Raw genomic sequence first — 19,463 nt, 5'->3', positions numbered from 1 at the left:
TTAAAAAATGATCCCTTATCACAGAGGGGGAAAAGATATATTGCTTTACCAACACTTAGCCTCCAGTGTTTTACTTGGGGCCCAGAACTGCCCTACACTTAGGACGTTGTGGCTGGGATATGATCGTGCACTTGGCTTTCTGTCTTCCTCCCACAGGGGACACAACGATGTGAAAAGTCTTGACTGAGCCTGGAGAGGACTAAGGAGGCTCAGGAAAACCTGTGCTAAGGGTGTGGGAGGTTTGGTTTTTTTTCCTTCTGGCTGCGGCCGTCGGTTGGGAGAGGGAACAACCTCCCGGCCCTGCCAACGCTTTTATTTTCCCCAGTTCTTGCAGGTGACGAAAAGTCGTCACGTCTCTGTCTACGTCAGAAACAGGATTCTCTCAAGAACAATCAGACGGAAAGAACCATCCAGCAGCGCCCACAGTTCTTCTGAGGTCGTACGTAGGAGAGCGGACGGAAGCGACGACAGCGATGGAGACACAGCCAGGTTAGCGGCGAGCAGACGAGCCCAGCGCGCGGAGCCTCTCCCCGCCGCCAGCGCCGCCGCGGGTCCCGCCCCAGAGGGCGGGACCGACCTCTTCTTCCGGGTTGCGGACGGAAGTGGGCGAATTTGAATCCTACGGGCCGTTGGATGGGGTCGCTCCGGGTTGGTGTGCAGCGGCGCCGCGCGAGAAGGGAAAAGTGACACGGACTCTGTAGAACTCCTTTCCGCCCAGAGCGCTTTGGTGAGTACGTGGGGAATGGGAAGAAATAGAGTATTCTAGGCAGGGAAGCGGGATCGCCGGATGGGACTGCGTCAGGAGGCCGGACGCGTACTGGGGGCCTCAGAGGCAGCTCTGGGGGTGTCTGGTGCAGGGCCCGGCGCGGAGACCGTGGGGACGCGGGCGCTGAGCAGCCTCCCCGGCCCGCGCTCCCGACGTCTGCGCCGGCCGTCCGACCCTGAGACCGGTGGTGCGGGGGCCCTGCCGGCCCCGGGGGTGAGTTAAGCCTGTCTGTACGCTGTCTCGGTGGGGTTTTCCGTAATCAAAATGTAGTCTCTCCACCCATTCGGCTCAAATGCTGAAGCTTCAACAGTAGTTACATCTCAGAAGCGTCACCACAGCTCTAAGAAGAATCTTCCTTTATTAAAGATGGAAGGTTGGAGGCAGCTTTAGGATGAAAAGATGTTCAGCGTGACTCCAAATTCCTCAAAAGAGGGACCCTCGGAGCAGTCTTCATTACGTAACTTGGACTGCCGGGAAGTGACAGTCTGTGAATTGCCTGGTGGGGATTTAAACTGAAATCTGAGTATCCTTTGTATTTAAAACCCGGATATTTTTCTTTCACGGTTGACATTTTTCCTGTACCGCAAAAATCCGAGACTCGTGCTCATTTTCACTGGGTGTAGTAACCACGGTGATTCTCAGGGGTCTTAGTTTGCAAACAATGGGGATAAGGTTTAGTTTCACCGCCCTGCCTTTTTACTCCCCTCATTCATTGGCCCGCTGGGTTATTATCAAGTCGTTTTCGAATTACTCTAATACTGCTTTGAGAATCGGAGTTTCTTCAGTTTTGTTGTCATTTGGGTTTTCTTTCTTTTTCGTTTATTTTTACTGTTGAACTGTCTCAAGTACCAAACTCCATCTAACCCCATCTAGAAAGGCCGTGCCTTTTGGAATAGTTTAAATGTGTTCAGTTTTATTTCTTACCATACTGAAAACGGTCGTACTAATTTTGTTTTGCTTTATAAGAAAAGATACTTCGAATTCCTTCCAAGTTTTTGACACCAGCATAGTGTACTGTATAAATGCAGAAGTAGTTTTTAAATAATATTTTTAAATAATAATTTTGATACTATTTCAGATAAAGACATTCCTTTATCCACTGCTGGCTGCTCATATTCCTCCATTCCTGCTAATAAACCCTTGTTTTCAGTATTATCCAGGAAGAATAGATTTAAGTAGTGCTTATGACTGTTGAAATAAAAACATTTTTAATACAAAGTCTTTGTTGTAACAGTTTTTTACTTTGCTTATACTTCCCTAGGGATTGCAGACCGGATTCTATTCTGTTCATTTTATATGTGCTACCAGCAAAGGGTAAATTCTTTAAATTGATCTCTACATCCTAATCTGTTCCTCCGTGGATTCTTTTCATTGAGTTCTTACTTTACCTAAATCAAGGAGTTTCAAACGTTGTTGTGTGTACATTACCTTGAAGGATTTGTTTATTGCTGATTCTTGCTTCCGTAGGTCTGGAGGATGGAGTTAAAGATTCTGCATATTTGACTTAAAGGTTAGAAAATTCTACCAGAGTGAGTTTTAAAAACACTTAGTTGATCTTTCTTAGAGAAGAATTATAATGTATTATTTAAAGACATAGGGCTGGGGCCAGATTGCCTTGCTTTGTATCCCATCTCTACCACTTGATAACTGAGTGGCCCTGGGCAAGCTGTGTAATCTTTGTGCTTCCAGTCTCAACTGTATAATAGGGGTAATACTACTTTGTAGCATTATTATGAGAATTAAATGTCTTAATACATATAAAGACCTTAAAGTAGTGTGTGGCACATAGCAAGTGATATTTTATTTATATATATATATATATATATATATACACACACATATATATATACATACACACATACACATATATATCCTATATTAAGCATTGTATAAACTATATTAATCTTCACAGTATTGAATAGATAACTGTTATTTTCAGATATGATAGCAGGCTAAGAGAGTTTCAATAATTTGTTCTCACACAACTAATAAAATGTTTGAGCTAAGAAACAAAGTTATACCTTTTTAAAAAAAAAAATTATACTTTCTTCCTCTCTTGCAGTCTCCCTCCAAATGTTGCTCTTGATGGCTTTCCATTGTCTACTCTCTCTCTCTCTCTCTATATATATATTTTGTTGTTTTGTTGTTGTTGTTAAAACCCTTTGTAGTTTGGTTCTAAACCTTTGTTTCCAATTATCATCTTTATAATATTTCCTCACTTCTCCAACCTGCTAATGTTCTATAAATACTACTACAATTTTCCAAGTCTGTCTCTCAAATTTTTATGCATATTTTACCACTGGCTTTTTGCTTCCCCTTAAGATTTTACTCAAAAACAAACTATAGCCCAGGATGAAGGAGGGAAATGGAGGGGGAAGGGAAGGGAGGTTTGATGGAGGTAAATGATGGGACCACACCTATGGAGCATATTGCAAGGGTACAAGTCAAATCTATCAAGTATAGAACATAAATGTCTTAACACAATAATCAAGTAAATGAGGTGAAAGCGATATTAATTAGTTTGATGTAAGCACTCCAAATTGTATAAAAAATCAACACATTTTAGCCCGCAAATGCATACATGTATTCATGATCTATGTGTATATAACTTAATAAAAGGAAAAAAAATATTTACTCACATGGGTTTCAAGACTTTCCCAGGCAAAGTACTTCTTTCTCAGTACAATTTAATTGTAAACATACTATCGCACTAGACTGGTAGCCCTTATCCTCTTTATCCTTACATTTGCAATGCTTCATGCAGAAGAGTGAATGTCCTTATACTCTGAAGCTGTGTGTGTTCAGTGAGTAATATAACACATTATGTCTTACGGTAACAACTGAAAAAGTTTCAAAAGTTTTGTTTTTTTCCTGAGGTGATAGTATACATGTATGATTCTGTGTAGTTCAGTAGAGATTTTAGCAATAGCATATGGTTTATAAACTTCATATGAAAAAATAAGTATTGAAATCATAGGCTTAGGAAGACATTTCAAGTGAGAAAATTGAGCAAAACTTGTTATTCATGGAATTCTAAATGTTTTATACGTGTTTTCTAACTTAATCCTCACAATCAATTTATGATATATTTATTTCTATGTTAAGATGAAGAAACTAAGACACCAAGAGATTTAATAACTTTAAAAAGTCTATTTTTTAAGTTTAATTGCCTATTAATAAAATATATTGCCTATTATGAAGTAATAACTCAGCCATTTTAAAAAAATGGTGAATTAATACCTTTTAGAACAGCCTGGATAGAACTGGAGACCATTATTTTAAGTGAAGTTTTGCAAAAATGGAAAAACAAACACCACATGTGAGAACTTCTTAAACTGGAAGTAATCGATCAACACCCATGTGCACATTTGGTAGTAAAAATAAGAAACAAGCAAGTGGCAAGGGCTAGGGAGGGAAGAGGTAAATTTACACCTCAGAGTACAATGCACATTATTCAGGTGAGGAGAACACTTACAACTTTGACTCAAACTGTACAAAAGCAATTTGTGTCACCAAAACATTTGTATCCCTGTAATCTAAAATTTTTTTAAAAAGAAAAAAAGTGTAAGCTTTTTCTCTACAGGTATTTCATGGAATTTACAATTATTATTTTCTTTTTTTTAATACATCCTCAAATGAACTTTCAAAGAGGGGCTCCGAGAAACTTTTAAAAGTGTTTTTGGTCTGAAAATATCTTTTGATAGATTTTCATGTGTTGAACCACCTTTGCATTTCTGGGATAAATTCCACTTGGTCATGGTATAAACTTCTCTCTCTTTTTAACAACAAAAGTCTTGCTCTGTAGCCTAGTAATGGAGTAGCACATTCATAGCTCACCATAGCCTCAAACTACCTGGCTTAAGCGGTTCTCCCCAATAGCTAGAAGTGCAAGGCAACACCACCAGGCCCAGCTAATTTTTAAGTATTCTATAGAGACAGAATCTCACTATGTTCCCCAGGCTGTTGAACTCCTGGCTTCAGGCTATCCTCCTGCCTTGGTCTTTCAACTGCTAAGATAATAGGTGTGAGCCAGGATACCTGGCCATATATTTAACTTGTTTAACCTATTAATTATTTAACTTCTTAGCATATAATTGTTTGTAATAGTCCCATATAATCCTTTTTATTTCTATTAGGTGTGAAGCGATGTTCTTCTTTCTTTTGCCTGCTCAGATGCCTTGTTAAACCCCTGTAGTGAATTTTCCATTTTAGTGTACTTTTTAGGTGGAGAATTTTCCATTCACTTCCTTTTTATCCTTTCTATCTCTTTATTGGTATCCTCTGTTTGTTGTGATATTGTTGGTTTTAAGTATTCCTTATATTTTCTTAGTATAAATCCTTTGTCAGATATGCGTCTTATAAATGTTCTTTTGCAATCTGTGTCCTGCCTTTTTATTTTCTTAACAGTGTCTTTTGATTTGAAACCTTTTACTTTGATGTTTAGTTCAGCAATTTCTTTTTGAAGTCTTTGCCAAACCCTAGGTCATGAACATTTTTCCCTGTGATTTCTTCAAGAAGTGTGTGTGTGTGTGTGTGTGTGTGTGTGTGTGTGTGAGAGAGAGAGAGAGAGATCTATTTTGAATTTAGTTTTGTGTATAAAGTTAATATTCTTTTTTTCCCAACAAGTATTCAGTTATTTCAGCACTATTTATTGAATATAGACTGTCATTTCTCTCATTGAAACATGTTGGTGTCTTTGTTTAAGAAGCAATTGTCTGGGTCTGTTTCTGGCCTTTCTATTATGTTCTGTCATGCAGTATGTCCTATCATTACTGTCTTGAGTGATGGAACTCCATAGGAAGTCATGAAATCACTTAGTCCAAAACCATGTTCTTTTTAAAATTGATTTTTGCTATTACAGGGCCTTTACATTTTTAATATGTTTTAAAATCAGCATGCCAATATCTGTGTTTAAAAAAAGCCCTCTGGGAGTTTTGATTGGGATTGTTACATTGGCATTTTAACAATATTGAATAAGTGTTGTCTATCTTTTCATTTATTTAGGTATTCTTTAAATTACCTCAGCAGTATTCTGCAGCTTTTCAGACCATAGTCTTTTTGCCTATCTTTTCCTGAAATTTTGCCTATTGTGTATAGAGTTGTTCTTTAGTTCCATTTACTGATTATTTGTTATTATTACATGATTTACAATTAAGTTTGCAAACCTATCCTAGAAGAAGTATTACATACCTCATTCTAATGAAATGAGGTAAATATACAAAGCAAATTATATTTCTGTATGCCAGGGTCTGATGAGTTTGCAAACTCTTCCTAGAAAAAGTGCTACATTATTGCTGAATATCAGTACGGTCGCCTTTGCAGTTTTTTTTTTTTTTTTTTTGGCCAGGGCCAGGTTTGAACCCGCCACCTCCCGTATAAGGGGCCAGCACCCTACTTCTTGAGCCACAGGCGCCGCCCAGTACGGTCACCTTTCAAGTGCTTTCCTCGGGGAAGCTATACACCGAAGCCAGGTCTAGTCCACCCTTCATAGAAATTTTGGAACTCTTTTTCTGGAATGACCATTGGAGCTGTGGTTGTATGATATCTGACAAGTTCACAAACTGCCATGGTCACATAACACTGGCAGCACTGTACAAGCAACACGGTAAGGTTTCATAATCTTGGTTCATCAGTGTCTCACAGCTGTGTTCATGTGAACTTGCAGTGGTGTCTTGCTGAGTGGCATTCATTATTGTGCTGTTTTGGGGTGCCATACAGTGACAGCACTGATGGTCATTCCAAAAAAAAGAGTTCCAAAATTGCTGTGAAGGGTGGACTGGGCACTGGTGTTGGTGCATAGCTTCCCAAGGGGAGTACTTTGAAGTTGCCTTTAGTGATACTCAGCAATGAGGTATATAACACTTTTTTTAGGATGGGTTCACAAACTTGTCATACCCTGGTAGTGGAAATACAGTTAGTTGTATATTTGCTTTGTTTCAGAAAACAAATTCATCCTTCTTCCACACTTTGGTTTCATCCAGGCCCTCAGTGGACTGCATGATACCCACCCATATGGGGTAGAGCCATCTGCTTTACTCTTTTTACCAGTTCAAAGGTTGATCTCTTTCAGAAACACACCCACAAGTAATGTTCAACCAGCTATCTGGGCATCCTGTGGTCCTGTAAATTAGACACATAAAATTAACTATCACACTGGGTTACTTAGTCTTCATCCTGAATTTTTTTGGAATCTGTTTTATTTTACATTTAATTCAATTATTTTTAAACCTTTTTATTTTGAAATAATTCTACAGTTACAGGAAAATTGCAAGCAAAGTACAAAGAATTGCACATACTGTTTCCCAGATTAACCAATTTTTAATATTTGCCATATATTGTGGTGTTAGACATCTGTATATGTAAGTGTAGATTGCATATGAACCATGTAAGTGTAGATTGCATATATCTGGTCCCCTTAATACTTCAATCTGTGTTTCCTAAGAACAATGATTTTTTTTACTTAACCGAAGTATAGACATCACAGTATAGTTTAGTATAGACTCAGTACTTTCAACTACCCTATACTGTTTTTGTGAATTGTCTCAATGATGTCCTCTAGAGCAATTTTATTCTCCAGTACCTGATGCAATCCAGGATATTTCTTACACTTTTAGGAAAAAAAATAACTCGTGTTTTATTATATAATGCTGAATCAGAAAAATTAATGCTTTAATATGTATAGGACATCCAAAAATAAGCAATATTTCTGAGTTGTAAAGAAAGAATTTAGAGTACGTCAAATAATGTACTTTGTATAGGATAATTAAGTTGAACTTTTCTGATAAGTGATTTAAAGCAAATTATTCCTGGAGCAAGAATACTTATTTTTTAAATGATAGATTTAAAACATTGATCTATTTCTCTTTCAAGTGTTTGATCTCAGCATATTTTCTGTGTATTCAATATCTTTTATTTCAGCTTTGCTTTTATCAGTAAGATTAGGAGCTTTAGGAAGGACCTTCTCTTTGTTTATTCAAATGATAGCCACCAGCTGGAATAAGAGGGTATTTGGCCTACTTTTTTGTATCTAGCTTTAAAAACAGATCACCCCAAAACTTGGTGGTTTGAAACAATAAACATTTACTGACAGTTTCTGAGGGTCAGGAATTTGTGAGGGAACAGCTAGCTTAGCTGTGTAGTTATGGCTTAGGATCTCCTTTGAAATCATTTTCAGACTGTTAGCCAGATTGCAGCCATGTGAAGGCTTGATTGGCGTGGAGGATCCACTTTTTAAAGTAGCTTGCTCCTAATACTGAGAGTAGAAGGCTTCAGTTCCTTGTCAAGTGGGCCTCTACTTGGAGTATCTTCAAAGTCCTCAAAGCAAGTAGATTCCTCCAGGTCCATGATGCTGAGGAGCAAGTCACAATGCCCTTTATGACATAATAACGTGTCATCATTTCTGCAGTCTTTGGCAGAAGCATGTCACCAGGCACTAAGCACATCCACAGTCAAGGAGAGGAGTAGGTTCTGCTTTATGGAAGGAGGATTATTAAACTGTATCACTGACCACGCAGAGGTAGGCAGTGGAAGAAACTCAGGATACCTCTTGACAGTGGCTTCCTAGAATGTCATTAAATTGTTGATTTTCTTGGGAAGGGAATAGTTCAATATTTATTTGTAAGACTAAGTATGTTAAGATTTTAGATGCCATTGTTTTCCTTATTCCTCTTAGGAAATCTTAAAGCTCACATTTTGGAGGAAACATCTAAAACAAATTATAAAATCCAACTCAAAAGTATGTGAATAATCCTTATTTCTTTGCTAAGTTTTTGTTTTGGAAACTTGTTTTAAATAAAGTAACTCTCAATCAAGACTTAAAAATAGAAGTGTTATTTTAGGTGTTAGGAAGAAGGCTTATGTGAACTGGTCAAAAGTATGAATTATGGAACGTGTTTAGAACATTCAACTATTAGGTAACTTAATAGCCTTTAGGTACAATTTAAAGAAAGTGATTTTAATAGGGTCAAAATCGTAATTGGAGAAAAGTTGTAAGAATAGCATAAGGAATGTTTATATATCCTTTATCTTGATTCATTGTTTTGTGCCATTTGCCTTATTCTTTTGTCTTATGCTAGCCCAACTAGCCTAACACCACCAGGGATAAACCTGTAGTGTGATTAAGTTGGGTTTATTGACTCATTGCAGTGAGAGAGACTGGTAGCAGAGAAACCATGGAGCTTCTTGCCAAAGGATTCAATAAGAATTCTTACAGGATTGTAAGTCAGATAGTATTTTGGTGCAATTTAAAGAAAGCAGTGATTTGATAGGCTTTCAGAGCTAAGCCAGGACTTTGTAAAGGAGTTAACATCATCTGATTCTGACTACAAAGTAGACCTAGAGTCTTGTTTCCTTGGTATCTACAACATTAAGAGAGATGGCAGATACTTGTGTTCAGAATGCTCTCATTTGAAGCTACATTTGTTAAAGAAGTCAAGATTTCTTCTCTGTATCAAAGTGGCTTAACAACTCCCACCAAAAGGAGGATAATCTGGGCGGCGACTGTGGCCGGCCCCATATGCCGGAGGTGGCAGGTTCAAACCCAGCCCTGGCTAAAACGCAAAAAAAAAAAAAAAAAGGGATATTCTGGGTCTCTTCATGTCTCTTTCTAGTCTTTTCTTCAGATGAGCATTTTTCTGATATTTTTCATGATCGTTTTCCCTGTTCTTAAACTTTGTATGAATGGAATCATATGTATTTGAGTAGTGTAGTTTCTTTTTTTCCCTCCCAATCTGTAACATGCATATTTACTTTCTTAATGGGGTATCCTTTGATGGGTGGAAAGTTTTAATTTTGAAAGTTAATTTTAAGTGTTTTCTTAACCTGCCTTTCTCAAAGGCACAGTTACGTGCCTCCTGTGCCCTGAGAAACTTCTACCTATCTTTAAGTAATAAAGATATTTTATGTTTTCTTTTAAAACTTTTGTGGTTTTTAGCCTTTACATTTGTAACTATGACTCATCTGAGATTTAATTCTGTTTATGGTATGAAGTTATGGGTCAAGGTACACATTTCCATAGGATATATAGTTTTTCTAGCACCATCTGTTGAAGATTTTATTTTCCACCTTTAAATGGCTTTGATATCTTTGTTGAAAATCAAATGACTGGGGTATCTGATTAACCTAGTGTTGATCTATTTCTAGGATTCATTGATCTATGTGGAATAGTGCATGTGTGCATTAATGAACTTTGAAAAACTATGTAAAATGCTTATTAGATATTGACATACCCATGTATAATGTATACCCATATTTGTGGCCAAAACTTTCAGGGAAAAAAGTCTTTTAATTTAAAACTGTATTTGTCTATATTTAGGTACTTGTTTTTTATATTATAAATGAATTTCAGGCTGGGCACAATGGCTCACACCTGTAATCCTAGCACTCTGGAAGGCCAAAGTGGGAGGATCACTTGAGCTCAGGAATTTGAGACCAACCTCAGGAAAGTAACACCCCGTCTCTACTAAAAACAGAAAAATTAGGTGGGTGTGGTGGCACATGCCTGTAGTCCCAGCCACTCTGGGAAGCTGAGGTAGGAATATTGCTTGAGCCTAGCTAAGTTTGAGGTTGCTGTGAGCTAGGCTGAGGCGTGGAACTCTAGTCCTGGGCAACAGAGTGAGACTCTGTCTCCAAATAAATAAGGGATCACAGCATTTATTTTTTAACATATTATGGTACAAGAAATTTATGTAACAAATAATTACAATATACACAATAACAGATACAAGGTACAAGACATTTTAAATATTGATAACAGACTTAGAATATTTATCCATCATAGAAGGCCAAGAAGGCCAGTATCAGAAATACCATCTTCTTCAATTCTTGTGTTACCAGTATCTTCTGAAGAGTAACTGTCCTCATCTTGGTAAATTTTGTTGTCTTCATTTTCCATCCATAGTATTGCTAATGCCACATTTTTTAAAGCATTTCACAACGACAACTTTCTTTTTGACACAGTTACCACAACCTCAGGATCCAGTCACTAACATGAGCAATGGATGCTTTCTTTCTTCTCTCTGTACGTGTTAAATGGTTACTGGCTAACTACATTCACGACATCCACTCTTTCTTCATTAGGGCTACATGTTGGTCTTCGTTAGCCAAAAATGCTTTTGTTGCAAGTTTGTTGTAAGTTCAACAAAACCAATTACTATATTCCAGGGTATTATTTTGCATATAGATACCGTTAACTGCTTTCTAGAGTTGCCCTTTTAACACATAAGCATAAATTAAAGAATTAAAAACATTTATATAGATAATTAATACTACCCATGTATAATGTGCATCCTTATTTTTCCCTTACAAAGTTGGCCAAGATAGTGTACATTATACGTGAGAATATATGGGAACCATCTTTCCCATTCGTGTGTTGATTAATTGCACTGTGGGATCTTCTGTGGGATCAGCTTGTAACCAATGATATTTGGTGGCTTTTTAATATGGTCCTCTGTGTATGCCTGTGCTACTTTTTGTGTCATGTGAGTCTGAAGTTCACATTTTTTCTTTTATATTTATCTGTAAAGAGGGGAAGGTGCTTGTTTAGTATATAGTTCTGGGGCTAGCAATTAGCAAGAAACTTCAGAACCTTTTTTTAAGTTTCATAGTTGTCTCTACTTACATTTATATTATAAAGCTCTAGACACAGGCCCTTTGTCAAATATCCACCAAGAGAGATGCCTTGCAATGGGAAAGTGAAGGAGAGGAGAATATGTAACAACATAGAAATTGGAATTTCTTTATAAAGAAAACTTATTCTGGAACTGTTGTCCAGTCACACCAATATCTCTAGCATATGTATAAATTTCATTGAGCAAATATATTTGCACTTTGCTGAATGATATGGGGATTTTAGCATCAGAGAGTTTACTAAAGTGGCCTATATTGTAACCCTCAGTCATTATTCTGAATTACAGTAAATCTAAAATTATTAGACAGCTGTAATTCACTTCTAGAGGGGAGAGGATAAGGAATTATGAGCCAGAGAGATAGAATCTCAAATCTGTGTGGTTGAATACTAAAACTGTCATTTATAAATTAAAATGATGTTTATCATATATAGAATTTCATGAAATAAATTCTTGTATTTGAATGATTTGCTGAATTTTTCATCAGAAGGTGAATTATAGAGAATTCCTTTAAAAAGAGGTATTTGTCTTCCTATTTATTGTACTTTATAAATTTTAAGATGAACACCCCCCCACACATGTTTAAAATCAGGTTGTATGTTGTTCACAGTCAGTTACAGATTGAACTTGTTCTACTCTTTTCCCCTTTCTCACTACTGCACTTGACTAGTCTTTAAAAAAAAAAAATCAGGTTGTATGGGTTGTGATCCTCAATCAATTTTGACCAGTTAAAGCAGTTCTTAATCATTGTATGAGTATGTATAAACATTGAAGGTGACATCTATAGAGAAAAAAAATCCAGGAGACAATAAAGATAATAACACTACATTAATAGTTTTGGTGATAGAGCTAGGGAAAGTCAGCTAGATCTACTTAATTACAAAGCCTACTTAAAACTGGGCTCTTTAGTTCTTTTATGGATTCTTTTAAGAATGCCAGTCTCAGCAGAGAAGATGATTTTGTAAGGAAATACCAGAAAATACTGAAGACTTAAGAGTCAAAGTGATTTTAGGAAAGCACCAAGATGTTATGAGAAAAATCTGTTTAAAACCAGTTCTTATAGTCAATATGAAATTATTACTAAAAGACAAATTCTAAATTATAAAAATTGTATTGATTCAATTGACTTAATCTGTCTTATAATAATCTGTACCCTATCTTTTGTTGTGTCTTAGGTTGGCTAAATTTGATAGCAATCTTTATTTGTGGTTTTTGTCCTGCTTTTGATATTTCGTATTCTGTATTTTTTTTTGCTCTTTCATTATTTTCATGTGAAGATGTTATAACCCTGTAGTCACTCTATCCCCACTCATTAGCTCTGTGACTTGGACAGATGTTTAATCTTTCTGATTGGTTTTTGTGACTATAAAATGAGATTACATTTACTTAGTGGCAATATTATGTTTATTCTTAACCACTTAAATTCCAAGAGATTGCACGTATCATTTATACTTACTTGACTCTCATAACAACATTTCAAGTAGGCTACTCATATACTCTTGGTAAAGTGAAACTTTGATGTTGGTAAGGTGTCAGTCTTCCTCTTTTTGGTCTTGTAGAAAAGAGTTCTATGATTTTTCTAAATCATAAAAACTAAGATTTATTTAAATAGAAGAGAGTGAGGAGGTGGGGACAAATCAGTATCTTTCAAGTGTGTAAATGGTTGAGCACTATTGTGCTAGAATATGTAGTGAGGTATCAGGGTGGGAACCTGTGGCCTTAGGAGCACATGCGACCTTAAGTGTGGTCTTTTGACTGAATCCAAATTTTTTTTTTTTGTAGAGACAGAGTCTCACTGTACCGCGCTCGGTAGAGTGCCGTGGTGTCACACGGCTCACAGCAACCTCTAACTCTTGGGCTTACGCGATTCTCTTGCCTCAGCCTCCTGAGCAGCTGGGACTACAAGCGCCCGCCACAACGCCCGGCTATTTTTTTGTTGCAGTTTGGCCGGGGCTGGGTTTGAACCCGCCACCCTCGGCATATGGGGCCGGCGCCCTACTCACTGAGCCACAGGTGCCGCCTGACTGAATCCAAATTTTATAGAACAAAACCTTTTATTAAAAGGGATGCAGTAGAGAAAGATGAAGCTTTTCTTTCTTCCTTTTGTGATTAAAAAAGAACAATGTTGAAATCAGAAGACTGCAGATTCCCTACCTGTGTTACAGGCTGTGAGTGACATTGCTATTGATGGGTTTTTTTTCCTACATGACGAAAAATCTTGGTAAAGTTTTGAACAAAATTAAATTTCTTTTATTTACATAGGAGTTGTCATTCTTAAAATATTTAGTTCTAAAATAGCAAAAATTTTAAAAAGACTTGATGTTTATATGTAAAATGGGCTCAAGTTCTATATTAATGTAATTATAAGTAGTTTGTTTTTTTTTTAATATACTAGAAGGTCCAGTGGAAATTTGAAAATCTTGACTATTTGATATATAGAACAGTTTGGTGCATTGCATATCCTGCAATCCTAGACTAAACACTAGTAGTCATCTTAATTGTTTTGACAGCCAATAAACATTCTCTCCAATTTAAAAAATGTCATCAGACTCTATTACCCTTGCTGGTCTGAGATAGGTTAAAGGTGAAGAAATTAAGTACTAGAGCATAAGAAATGATTGTACGACTTATTCGTCATCATGCTTTGACTAAATTTAATAAAAACATAATGAGACTTTTAAAACTGACATGGCTATATTAACATATTCTTATTTTTCCTAGTAAAATGAATGAAAATAAACCTAGTGACTCACAGGACCTTGGTAAGTAAATGTATTTAAAATGTTTTTACAATAGTACGTCTTTCAGAATAGTACCTAAACAATAGGAATGAATTCTCTGGTGCATGCTTAGTTTATATGTCCATGTACTAAAGTACAATATATGTATTGTGTGTATTCGTTTCAAAAAAAGTGTGTTAGAGGACAATTTACTTGCCAAATTTTATATGTATTCTGTATGTATTTTTATCAGGCATGGTTTCTATCTGAATAAAACAGTATCATTTATTTAATAAATAGAATTTTTTGTAAGACTTTTTCTTACAAAAGAGAAAATAAAGGTGAGAACAATTTCAATACACAAAAGTTTAGTACGAAAAGGAAAACACATCTCCAAGTGCTTATAACAATCTCCCCAAATAGATGCAGTCTCTTTTGACCTTTGCTTTTAGTTATTGTTTTCTTCCTTTATTATAAACAATATCTCTTGACTTACTACCATGAAAGATGAGGAATTTGTTTTTATATTCTTCTGAAACTACTCCCTCATCTATTGTTTTTAGATCTTTTTGATTCCCTCTAAAACTATAATTTCATATGTAAGACTCTATAGCTTGACCATCACTTTTAGAGATTTTCTGTTGATACCACATTATGTTGGGTAAGGGAATCTGGATTCCCAAACCTCCTTCTGCTTGCTTTCTTTGCTTCTACCACCAAATTTCTATCAGATATCTATTTTCTATCACAAAATATCAGCTATACTAGTAGTTCTGAAACTTTACTAATTAATGACTGTCTTTATGCATTTTGCCAAAGACAAATATGCCCCCACAATTGATATTTCTCCTCAGATTGACTGTTTTTACTTTCATGAATATGTTTAAGGAGGAGACTTTATTTCGTAATTACAATAGAAACCAATATCATTTTCTATAGTAGAAGGTGATCTGAACAATAAATATAAGGAAGTCAGAACAATTTTACTAGATTTTAAACATTATGATTAAAAAGCAGTCAAGTACAAACAAATACAAAAGCAGTCTACTTATAAAAAAGCATACCTGAAACCTAGGCTATTCTGTGGCCAGGGTCCTCCCCTCTACTGGGCAAAGGAAGACAAGGGAAAAGGGGAATAAATGCAAAACCACAGGTCTACAGCATGTTGCAGGTGCACATCTACCCGGATTCATCATGAGGATTTCCTTTCTATAATTTCAGCTAATTCACAAGGACTCCTCCTCTTTTGTAATCTCAGCTAATTCCTTGGATTCCTCTTTCCCTTGATAGTTGTATGCACACCTGTGGCTAAAAGTGTACATACTAAGAATGAAGGAGTTAAGGTGGGAGCTGCTGGTATAAGCTATCCAATATAAACAAGTGGCAGTTTGCTGGAGTTAATGTGGACATCTCCTTTGTATGGGGAAGGAAGAGGAGCTGGAATCTTTTAAAGGGTTAGGGAGTTTCTTTGAGTTATGACATTTCATTAAATTGGAGTGACGAAGGGCTATATACTTAGGTTATTTCACAGTATTAAATAATAGCTCATGCTCTTTGTTTCTGGAATCTGTTTTGTGAATAACCTGTTAACAAGTATAGCACTTTTCAACACATAGTGTCCATTCTTGATTACGTAAATTAAGGTAAATAATATGAGCTGCTATAATAGGTAGACCCTGAAGTCTTAATGGTTTAACGCAATAAAAGCTTGGTCAGGTTACAGTCCAGTGGGGATGTGTTAGGGAAGATGGGGCAGAGAGGGAGTTTCTGCTTCATGTAGCCATTTCGAGAATCAAGCTCCCTCCATCTCTAATGGGTCTATTGTCTTGAGGTCCTAGCAATCTTCACTAATGATTTTCTACTTATTTCATTACCATATTAATAAAAAACTTTCTATACAAATAAGCAGAAGACAAAAGATTAGTAGTTATAATACTAACATTTATTCAGTTCTATCTGTCATACCCTATTAATTTTTTAAATATGTATACTATCTTATTAGGTCCTCATTAAGGCATAGTTTGAGCTAGATACTATTGTCCTTATTTTTATGATAGGGAAATGGAATTATAAAGCATTAGTGAAATAAGTCAGGCACAGAAGGACAGTACTGCATGATCTCACTCACATGCGGAATCTAAAAAAGTCAAACTCATGGAAGCATCAACTTGTATGGTGGTTACCAGGATTGAGGTGGGGGGGTAGGAGGGTCCAGGGATTGGGAGAATGTTGGTTAAAGGATACAGATTTTCAGTCAGAAATGAGAATAAACTAGAAAGGTCTATTATATAACATAGGAACTATAGTTAATAGTGTATTTATACTTGAAAACTGGTAAGAGAGGTTTTAAGTGCTCTCATCACAAATAAATGGTAAGTACGTAAAGTAATACATATGATAATGAAACCCATTTAAGCATTTACAGTGTGTGCATATTTCCAAACATTTACACACACACACACACACACGCACATATAATTATTATTTTTCAAGTATGGATCTGTATTTTAACTCTGATCTCCTGACTCCACAAGTTGTATGGGGGCGCGGATAAAATACATATAAAATTCACCATTTGAACTATTTTAAGGTACTGGCGTTTAGCCCCTGTACCCATCAGGCAGTCATTCCTCATTTTGCCTCTTCTCAGCCTCTGGCAACCACCACTAATCTGTTTTTTGTCTATCTCTGTGGATTTATCTATTCTGGATGACATAGCCCATTATGTAAGTGGAATCATATGTGGCCTTTTGTGCTTGACAATTCTTTCACATATAGCATAATATTTCTAGGCTTTCCATGTTGTAGCATGTAGTACTTTATTCCTTTTTATTGGTGACTGATAATCCACTGTATTGATACACCATATTTTGTTCATTCATTCATCCCTCCATTGATGGACGTTGGTTTGTCTCCGCTTTGGCTATTGTTGAGCAGTGCTGCTATGGACATTGGTGTACAGTATTTGTTTGAATTAGTTCTTTGGTATACGTACCCAGAAATGGAATTGCTGTGTTATATAGTAACTCTTATGTTTAACTGCTGGACTATTTTCCAAAGTGCTATACCATTTTATATTTCCACCAGCAGTATATAAGAGTTTCAGTTTCTCTAGATCTCTGCTGACACTTGTTTTTTCCTGACATTTTGGTTATAACTGGCCTATGTGAGTATAAAGTGGTATCTCATTGTGATTTTGATTTGCATTTCCCTGTTAACCAATGACTGATGATATTAAACATCTTTTAATGTGGTTCTTTGGAGAACTGTCTATTAAGATCCTTTGTTGTTGTTTTGTTTTTCGTTGTTGTTGTTGTTGTTGTTGCAGTTTGGCCAGGTCCAAGTTTGAACTTGCCACCCAGTGTATGGGGCTGGCACACTACCCACTGAGCCATAGGTGCCTCCCCCTTTGCTTATTTTTACATTGGGTTGTTTGTGATTTTTGTTGCTGGGCCAAGGAGTCCATTTGCCTATCACCCAAGCCAATCAATGGAGAAGTGAATAAGAGATCAGTTTTCACTTTTATTTACAGAAAATGGGGATATCTCCCAAAAGAACTGCTCTCCCACCTTTTTCCTTTTGTTACTTTTTATTCTCAAAGTAATCATCAGCAATGTTATTCCTCCTCATAGTATACATTAAACAGATTCCTCCTCATAGGTTACAAAGTTAACAATAGGTTTCTATCTTAAAATGGTTACATCTTTAAAGCATTTTTATTCTAGACTAAATTTTTAGTTAGATGACACTTCACTGAGTACACAGAGCTCCCTGAGTCCTCGACTGGTACCATGGAGTCTAGTTTCCCCACTTATCTAGGACAGTAGGTCTTGGAAGTGAATAAACCATCCCAGATGTTGGCATGTAGGCTCATCTGGCTTGTCAGGCCTGACTAGCAGCACCTTGCATGAAATGGACATTCCAGTTAACAGTGGCTGGTAACAATTTTTGTTATTGAGTTCTAAGGGTTTCTTAACATACTGGTTACTAGACCCTTTTCAGATTTTCTCCCATTCTCTAGTGTCTTTTCACTCCTCTTGATAGTGTCCTTTAGGGCATAAAAGTTTAAAATTTTGTTGAGGTCCAGTTTGTCTATTTTTGCTTTTTTTTCTTGTGCTTTTGCTGTCATGTGAACTGAGAAACAATTGCCAAATCCAAAGTCTTGCAGATTTGCCTGTGTGTTTTCTTCTGAGAATTTTATCAGGGCTGGACACCGTGGCTCATACCTATAATCCTAGTACTCTGGGAGGCTGAGGCAATTGGATCCCTTGAGCTCAGGAGTTGAAGACCAGCCTGAGCAAGAGTTAGGCCCCATCTCACTTATTAGTATTTTAAAAATGGAAAATTAGCCAGGCATTGTGGTGGGCTTCTATAGTCCTAGCTACTTGGGAGGCTGAGGCGAGAGGATCACTTGAGCCCAAGAGTTTGAGGTTCCTGTGAGCTATGATGCCACGGCACTCTACCCATGGTGACAGAGTGAGACTCTGTCTCTAAAAATAAATATATATTTATAATTGTGGCTTTTGAATTTAGCTCCTTGATCTGTCATTTGGGGGGTGGGGGGTGTTTCATGATTTCTTTTTTTTTTCTTTTTTGAGACAGGGTCCTTGCTCTGTTTCCCAGGCTAGAGTACAGTGGCCCTATAACTCAATGTAGCCTCCAATCGCTGGGCTCAAGCCAGTCCTCCTATCTCAGTCCCAAAGTAGCTGGAGCTATAGGCACACACCACATGCCCAACTAATTTATTTTATTTTTTGTAGAGACAGATATTGCTATTGCCCAAACCAGTCTCAAACTCATAGGCTCAAGCAGTCCTCCCACCTCGACTTTCCAAAGTGCTGGGATTACAGGTGTAAGACACCACACTCAGCCATCTTGATCTGTTTTGAATTAATTTTTGTGTGTGATGTGAGATATGCGTTTAACTACAGTAGAACCTTTGTAAGTTGACCACCCAAGAGATTGTAACAAATGGTTAATATACAGAGTGGTCAACATAAGGAACTAGACCTACAGTACATGTGGTACATTTCTAGTTAGGTCAACATCAGGAAGTGGTCAATGTAGGGAAGTGGTAAACTGTGGAGGTTCTACTGTTACGTGTAGTTATCCATTTGCCCCAATACCATTTGTTGAAGAGACTGTTCTTCCCTACTGAATGGGGAAATCAATTGACCATAGTTGTATATATCTAAACTCTTCTTTTCTGTTGATCTGTATGTCTAGCCAAGTACCACACTGTTTTGATTACTATGAAAGTTTTTAATCTGTTTTTTCCTCACATCTTTTTCTTTAGCTAAAGGTCTGTCAACTTTGTTGATCTTTTCAAAGAATCAACTTTTATTTTTATAT

At 36.7% G+C, this 19,463-nt stretch overlaps 1 protein-coding gene across 2 annotated transcripts in view; it reads left to right on the top strand.

The window, feature by feature from the left end:
- The first annotated feature begins 641 nt into the window (after positions 1-641).
- G2E3 (G2/M-phase specific E3 ubiquitin protein ligase) overlaps positions 642-19,463 on the top strand; it is a 56,014-nt gene continuing 37,192 nt past the window's right edge. For both annotated transcript variants that reach the window (XM_053594592.1, XM_053594590.1), the window contains exons 1-2: positions 642-727; positions 14,113-14,153. In XM_053594592.1, coding sequence (XP_053450567.1) covers positions 14,117-14,153 — 37 coding nt within the window. In that variant the 5' untranslated portion in view covers positions 642-727; positions 14,113-14,116. The remainder of the gene's footprint in view (positions 728-14,112; positions 14,154-19,463) is intronic.

The sequence above is a fragment of the Nycticebus coucang genome, chromosome 6 (assembly GCF_027406575.1).
Source record: "Nycticebus coucang isolate mNycCou1 chromosome 6, mNycCou1.pri, whole genome shotgun sequence".
NCBI classification, from domain to species: Eukaryota; Metazoa; Chordata; class Mammalia; order Primates; family Lorisidae; genus Nycticebus; species Nycticebus coucang.
This window is presented reverse-complemented; position numbering and strand designations above follow the sequence as displayed.